At 38.3% G+C, this 8,201-nt stretch overlaps 1 protein-coding gene across 2 annotated transcripts; it reads right to left on the minus strand.

The window, feature by feature from the left end:
* Nucleotides 1-4,494: 4,494 nt before the first annotated feature.
* On the minus strand, nt 4,495-7,344 carry LOC149836885 (plasma membrane-associated cation-binding protein 1-like). 2 transcript variants are annotated; one of them, XM_090005630.1, is made up of 5 exons: nt 7,238-7,344; nt 6,918-7,111; nt 6,375-6,464; nt 6,118-6,205; nt 4,495-5,174 (listed from the first exon to the last, which is right to left on the minus strand). In XM_090005630.1, the coding sequence occupies exons 2-5, from the start codon at nt 7,023-7,025 to the stop codon at nt 4,783-4,785; spliced, it is 678 nt and encodes a 225-aa protein (XP_089861756.1). In that variant the 5' UTR covers nt 7,026-7,111; nt 7,238-7,344; the 3' UTR covers nt 4,495-4,782. The 2 variants fall into 2 exon arrangements, with proteins under 2 accessions (XP_089861756.1, XP_089861757.1); XM_090005631.1 differs by lacking the exon at nt 7,238-7,344 and having other exon boundaries at nt 6,918-7,157.
* Between the last annotated feature and the right edge of the window lie 857 nt (nt 7,345-8,201).

Genomic DNA, 8,201 nt, shown 5'->3' on the forward strand with positions numbered 1-8,201 from the left:
AATATGGGTGTCTAAACAAAATTTTCCCTTGATTCACTCACAAAAATTACAAGGGTTATGTGCCAAGAACAAGTACTTCAAAAGAAGGCTTCCGAGCAGTGGTCCTGCCCAAGGGCATCAATTGCAGCCACAAAATCTCAAAATGAGCTGGAACTGATTCTCATTTGATTGTCATATTCACTTAACTTCTATGAGGGATGGCTGGGAACAAGTCTTTTTGCTCTTAGCCTATCCCTTTGATAGTCAGGAAACCACATTTAGGATATCCTTCACACGTCACTTGTACTTAATGTGTTTGTCCTACAAGGGGGCACCTATCACACTCACATGTACACCTATCCCCACCTTCATTTCAAAAAATGCTTACCATGGTTGCAGACTTCATTATAACGTCAAAGTACATTGCACGTTTATCATACACCATATAAAAAAAAGAGACAAGGGTAGTTATGACAAAGAATTAATATTTTATTCTTTTTTTTTCGAAAAGACTTAATAGTTCAAAGCATATTTGAAGAAATTTTAAAATTGTTTTGCCCTTCCGTTATAGTAAAAAAATTTGTTATTCTACCCTTTTCTCAAAATTAAATTGTCTTTTTTATCTTAAAAGACAGACCCCTAGTTTTTTCAATTTTCAATTATTTTCCTTTTTTGTCAAAAAATACCTTGCCCCTTGATGAAAAGCTGCATGACCATACAGAAGGACAAGTCCCTCCACCTTCTAACGGGAGCACATGTATATCTAAATCAATTTTCCTATTTTTTCTCTCCTTCTTTCAATAGATGCAGAAGGGAAAACATGATGTGTGGCTCATCAGTTTTGGAGTTGTCTTTCTCAACTACGAGTGATATGAAAAGGTATGTCTACTTTAGTGTTTTTTTAAGTTGCAATGATAAACTTAGGTCAGACCTATGGCCAGGCGTAGGGGTAGCAAAATCTGACACTACCCGCCAACCCGCTTCTTAGCCGGGTTCGGGTTTGGCTTAAACGGGTTTGTGTCGTAAACGGTCGACCTGCCTAACCTGTTTATTAAACGGGTCGGATTTGTGTTAGGGGTATGCCAACCCGCCAACCCGGCTGACCCATTTAATAAACGGGTTAGGCGGACGGATCAACCCATTTACCCAAACCCGACCCGCCAACCCGTTTACCCAACCCAGCCCGTTTATTAAACGGGTTAACCATGTCATGTCGGGTTACCCGTTTAATAAATTGGTCGGGTTCGTGTTTGCCACAGCCGACCCGTTTAATAAATGGGTCGGGTTCATGTTGAGGTATGTTGACCTGCCAACCCGTCGACCCGACCCGATTGCCACCCCTAGTCAGGCGCTTTAACTAGCATGCTTATAACTAGTGGTCTCAACGGCTTGGGTTTGGTTTGGACTTAGGTAGAATCAGAGTTAGACCCGATTTTTTGCTATGGTATTGGGTCCAGACCCAAGTTTAATCAGGTCTGGATCTGAGTTTAATCGGATCCACTATAAGATAAACCATACCAGAACCGAATAAGAACCACATGAACCAGACCTGGACCATACCCGGTAAAATAATATTTTTTATCATTTTTACATTGAAAAATTGTGGGTCATAATCAGAACTCGGGTCAGGCCTGGGTCTGGTATAAAATTTCACAAATTATACCCAGATCCATGTATTAATCGGACCTTCAGGTGTCCAAACTCGGGTCTTCTTTTATACCCGGACCCTATAGGGTTTGGTCTGGGTCGGATCCGGGTAAACCAGACCCATTGACACCCTTATTTATAACTGATGATTATACTTCTTATCATGCTAGCTTGTGAAAAGATCAAGTGCAATATGATTGTACAAATATTTTTGCATTAAGCACCTGATCACCCTCCATCTTGGGGATAGGGCCTGTCAGTTGTGGGGCCCAAGGCCTGATGGAGGGCGATCAGGTGCTTAATGCACAAATATTTGTGCAATCATATTGCACCTGATCCGGACTCTGCCAGCTTAGGCACAGCCATGAAATGCAGAATTCCAAGGTGTGGTTAAGCACATTTGCAAGTTGTGAGCATTAACAGCTAGTGTGTGTGCAGCATTTTTTTTTTTTATGACACGAAGCGACTGCCGCTCATTTGGTAGGGGTGACTTGTGAATGTCACCAAGTTGATGGGTTCGAAACCCATGGGTGGCACCCCTTGCTGCAAGGTCAAAGCTGGAGGGACATCAAGGGTTTTACCAACCTCATGAGGCCAGCTTGTGCAGTCAGTGATAGGGTTTTTTTTCTTGGATTATCCCCAAAAAAAAACAGGTAACACATAAAAACCTGCCTTTAACCATCCATGTGGTCCGAGGAATAAATAGGTTTTATTCAACCACACAAAATATTCATAAAATACGCACATTTTTTTCGACAGAGAAAGCTGGGGTTAGGCCAACCCCTACCATTTATACAACAATATACCATTGGGATTCGAACTTGCAACGTCCCAACACAAGGTGACATGCACTAACTGCTCCTGCCAGACAAGGGGAGCCCCTGTTGGTTTATAAAATATGCGCATGTTGCACTGGAGACTCATCCACGTGAAACTGTTCACATTGTTGTCGACTTTCTCATGATGCAAAGTGCAGTGAGCATTTGTTTAGCTTCTATGAGAATCATTCTCTCAAACAAATGCGAGAATGATTCTTATATTGCTCCACTTTGTCATGTCTAAGCAAACATGAGAAAATGGGGCATGAGAGTCTGTTTCTCATTTGTCATAAGAATCATTTTCTCATCTGTCCCCATGTAATTCGATTCATACAATTCAATTTCTCATTGGAAATGAACTTTGAATTAAGTGTTGGGGTGGGGCCAAGCGAACATGCCCTAAAATGTAATAAAATATAATTAGAATTTTCCTTAGGGTTTTAGCTTTGGCACTACCATGAAATGCAGAATTTGTCAAGGACAATAGAAGTAAAACTTGTTGATATCAACTTGAAAGTCCTCAGCGTTAACGGCTCATATGTATAAGATTGCTCATATTTTGTAGGCACATCAAACATATTATGGAACTTTAATATCAAAAGGATAAGCTCACTAATTAAATTATAATCCTACATGACCCCTTGATTTCAGTGTGGTGGACACTGAAATATAAAATGAACCCAAATATTATTTTTCCTAAAGTTGCAGCGCCATCAAGAGTTGGTGGGAAGTCAATGGTTGGAATTGCACTGAGTCTATCAAAACTGTCTTAACAGAGCAAGGACAAGTAACAAACGAGACACACACACACACACACACACACACACACATATATATATATATATTAACAAACAGGAGGTTTTTTGTAAATCTGACCCATGGTCAATTTGTTAACACTTGGATAATGTTTTTTGATAAAAAATGTGAACTTTTAAGCTTGAATATGTAAGAAAATTTTAGATCGTCAATTTTCAAAACTTATAAAAACCTATACACATCAGACCTAGTCCATAACTCCCCTCAATAAATTAATAGTTCAAATGATTATTTACAGCTTTGCTGAACAAAAAGGGTGTCCAAATTGTTCGAAACATCAAAGACAACAACGTCTACATGTTTTTTGGACGTTGCTTGAGACCTAAAACCTCCATGAACTGTGACAGTAGGTGCACAAGTTAGGTTAATTTGCTTGGACACAATGGCTTTGGGGCAATTTGAACGTAGACATGCTTGCATACACACACAGATATCTAGAAAGTAATACAAAAGGTGGGAGTTATTCAAGTGAGCTGTAAGGGACGGTGATGGCTTGGCAATCTGATTTCGAGCCCTTAGCTTACCCACCACATGGGCCAGTCTTTATTAAATTTTCATTAGTCACATTTGTTGCTGCTGCAATCTTCCAAAACCCTAAAATCACTCAAAGTGACGCAATTTAAAGTGTTGCGTGCAAGGAACAAACATAGACCCATGTGGTGGACAGCCTTCCAGTGGGCCCCCACCCATCCTTCAATAATTTTCGTAAGTGATTTTTACCAGTATCACATTACCGATTTCCCACGAGAGAGAGAGAGAGAGAGTGCGCTATCATTCAAGCTCATACATGATATTCAAGTCTCTAGCCCTTGTGCTTATCCAGTTCACATGATATGCCACTAAAATACGAGAACTAAAGGGTAAACCCAAATTTTCATGGGATTTTTATCAAGTCTGAATGTGATCTACATGCTTGGTTTCAAAGGGGCAGCTCTTGAATCATCTGATTGTGGTGAAAAAACAAGACCTTTTAAGGCTTGAAAATCGACGACTCAAAATTTTTGTAAATGTTCAAGCATCCAAAATCATATCTTTTTTGCCAATAAAACATGATTCAACAACCAATTCCTACCAAACAAACCATGCCAATCACATCTAAAATAACATATCTGCAAAAAAAATATCAGAAATGTTTAGTCACTCTAGTTCTCATATTTTCAGTTCTCGTGTTCTACTATTATATATATATATATATATATATATATATAGAGAGAGAGAGAGAGAGAGAGAGATGACGCTGCCAAATTGTAATAATCATACACGTAAGTTCAGACTGTTTTCACTTTTTTTTAGGTTGAATAACAGAATTCCCAAAACGCAAATCAAATACACATGTCGATACACCTGCACAAAGAGGAGAGAACCATCGAAAAAACCCTTGAAAGAATGATAAACAGTCTGAGGGAGGTACGAAACAAGAAAGAAACATAGACAAACAGTATTTGCAGTTATTTTTTACAGGCAAGAAAGAACTCCACGGCCAACCGAACAACAGAGACATGAAGTCGAGTGATATGTCTTTTCACGGCTTTGGCGTTTCTGCTGGCTGCTCTGTTGCTGCTGCTGGAGCTGGCTCTACTGGTGCTTCTTTCTTCTCCACTATGACCTCCTCTATCTTCTCCTCAATGACAACGGCAGCAGCAGCAGTAGGAGGAGGAAGCGCGGTTTCTTCACGAGCTTCTTCTATGATAACAGGTTTCTCTGGTTCCACTTCGCGGATGGTTGTTGTCGGCTCTGCAGGTGGAGGTGGCGGGGTTTGCTCTGTTGGTGCTGGTTCAGGCTCGGTTGGTTTTTCTTCTACTGGAACGGAAATGAAGGTTGATACCTTCTCAAACACATAGAAGACTGTGCCTGAAACATAGGCTGGTGTGTATTTTGTTGATGCTTCCGATGCTTGCTTTGATCCAGGGAATTCTGCTCAACATTTTGGGGTAAACAAATAGGTTGGTCATTATTACTATTATTATTAAATGTTATTATTATTTAATAAAAAAATCAGCACCGACCATACTTTGGCGAAAAAAGATCAAGCGAATGCACATTACACATTTCAAATGTGCTGCTGCACTTCAGCACCCACCATCTTCCTGTCAGCAGTGAGCCCCAACAACAGATGGTGGGTGCTCAAGTGCAGCAGCGCATCAGAGATGTGCAATGTGATTGCACCTGATACAGCCTCCACTTTGGCAGGCTTAAAACCCTTGAAGTCTCTGACCACCAAGAAGTATACTAGCTTTGACTTTGCGGCAAGGGATGCCCTTCTGTGAGCTTTGAACCATGGTCGGTCTTATGTCAAATGAAACCACAGTCAACACTAACTAGGAATGCGGACTCATCGTGGGCATTACTACTGTTATTATTATTAGGTCTTAACTGATGAAGATCAGGATGATGATGATGTCACATATATAATTAACATGTTTGAGTTGATGAGGGTTATGATGTCATAGGTGATGATTAACAAATATAAGTATGTTAATAGGTTATTACCATGGTGGTCTAAACTGTCATGATGATGATGATGATGATGATGTTAGAATGAGAATCGGTGAACATGAAGAGGAAGGTACGACCCTTTTTTTTTAAGCAAATGGAGATGTCAGCATCGGCACCTGTAATTTCATAGAAAAATGATAATTGATAAACATGGTGATGCTTACAAGCTGCCAAAGATGGTACAGTAACAATTTTTACATTAATGTTATTCTTGATGACAGTGATGGCAATGACGACGACAAATATATATATATATATATATATATATATATATATATATATATATATATGTGTGTGTGTGTGTGTGTGTCATGATTGTGCTACGAAATACTTAAATGAGATATGGATATATATAACATACCGATTTTTACTAACTCATCAAGGAACTTTTGAACCAGCGCAGAGTGCTTCTTTAACTGATCTGAACTTTTGCGCTCCTTAACAATTGTCTGCAAGAGTTACCCCAAGTCATTAAAAAATATCTTCTTATGCAATGAATCACCCCCCCTACCCTTCAAAACATATTAAAATAAATAAATATGAAGACCACTCCAAATATAATTTTCTTTCGATTACAATCAGAAGTTTTGTTTCTTTTCAACAAAGACATTCAATTACCTTAATCTCAGTTGATGATGCCTCATATATTTCTATAACTTTTGGCTGCAAGTCACCTTTCTTCTCCTCAAGCTCATTATTGATTTCCTCCTACACCCACAAAAATTAAAAGATGGGGATATATGTATCACCAAAAAAGGCCCTTGACTCTATATGGGTGTGCTTCCCCTCCGTTTTATTTAGCATCAACTGCAGCAGACTCTCGAAATAAAGAGTAGTCATGCGCTTAGGACACCACTTAATGTTTAGATGGTTCTGACTTCTGACTCAACATAAGAAACTAAGAAAGGAAGATACTAAGAACCTTTATGAGGGAATCGTGATTTCTATAAACCATCTAAGCCATATGCTCCCCCATGTGTCAAAAGAGATTATGGTCATCAAATTTCATATGAAACATGAAACCAAAATCGAGAGAGAGAGAGAGAGAGAGAGAGAGAGATTATAGGGAAAAAAACAAGAAAATTCAAGAAAAGAAGGGATTAACTTTTTGATGAGGAACAAATGATTGAACACAAAGAGGAAAAGAATAAAAAAAATCACCTTTGAGTCTTCAAAAGCCTTGTTGGCTTCAGCTGCAGCCTTTTTCTTGCTGGGCCTGTCTAAGTACTTCTTGATCTTGGGGAGAACCTTTTCCTTCCAATAGTTCATCTTTGCCTGTTTCTTCTGACCCTTTTCGACCCCCAAAAAAAAAATTGAAGGGCTTGTTTGAGGTTTTTCTATGGAGAGACCAAGATCTACAAAGCACAGGAAAAGGAAGAATATGAACAAGAAAGAAAGGCTAGAGAATAAAACAGACAATTTAAAGAGCAAACAAGTTCTTCATCCCCAAAAAGGAAACAAAAAGACAATAGTAAACATACCACTAATATGAATGTGTGTGAGAGAGAAAGAGAAAGAGAGAGAGAGGTTGAGTTTGAAGGAGAAGGTGCTGTCTTCCTAAGCTGTTACCAACTGTCTGCCAGGCCTTGGCTGAGGGGCCAGAAATTATAAGCATGTAAAAATAAACAAGTGACCAAACTTCTCACAGTTATTACAAGAACTGCCATATTCATGCTTTGCTGGCACAAGCTATTGAATTTCTCCTCAACTAAGAATTTCTAACTAATAAAATAAGATCCACCTTCACCATGTTTACACTCAAAATACCAAATCCCGTTATATAAAATTTGTTTCTTTCTTCAACATCTATATTTGCCATTTTTTGCAAGGAACTCAATTTCAGATTTTTTTTTCAGATATATATTTTTTTATTTATGACACGAGAAAGCGGGGGCTAGGTCAAGAGACTTACCTTGTTGGATGCACGTAGTCTGTTAACCCTTACTACATCAAAATAGTATGGTTTTGGTATATATGTAAAGGTGCACGCTCCATTGGGTAAGGGAACCTTAGGGGTTTTAAGTAAATGAAAGTTTGACAATGTGTGGTCAGTGATAGGGTTTTTCTCTTGGTTTAACCAAAAAAAATAATTAACTGATTGATTTCATTTAGATATACTTCTATTCTCTTTTTTTTTAAATTAAGTCTTATGTATAAGAATTACACGGTTTGTTTAGTTGAAAACATATTCTGCATTGTCAATTTTTTTTTGTGTAAATACTTTAAGAATCAATTGCCCATGATATCTTAAAAGTGTAATTAAAAATCATATTTAAACATGCTAAATACTTGAACCAGTGTGCAATTCTTAATAAACGAATCGTATCGAACATATTGGTGTTTAGATTAATCAAATAAAGATTGTAACTGTAATGATTTACAAGAGAGTTAAAATCCAAGTCCATTTAGCAGTAATCGACCTCTTGGATCGTGCTTTTTTATGAT

Source organism: Nuphar pumila, chromosome 5 (genome assembly GCF_984573655.1).
Source record: "Nuphar pumila chromosome 5, dmNupPumi1.hap1.1, whole genome shotgun sequence".
NCBI lineage: Eukaryota > Viridiplantae > Streptophyta > Magnoliopsida > Nymphaeales > Nymphaeaceae > Nuphar > Nuphar pumila.

Bases quoted from the DNA above. Each gene is read 5' to 3' on its own strand.
- LOC149836885 (XM_090005630.1), bottom strand. From the start codon at position 7,025: ATGAACTATTGGAAGGAAAAGGTTCTCCCCAAGATCAAGAAGTACTTA. The intron at 6,206-6,374 runs GTAATTGAATGT...TAACTCTTGCAG, and splicing joins CATCATCAACTGAGATTAAG to ACAATTGTTAAGGAGCGCAA. The intron at 5,175-6,117 runs GTATGTTATATA...AATGTTGAGCAG, and splicing joins TGATGAGTTAGTAAAAATCG to AATTCCCTGGATCAAAGCAA.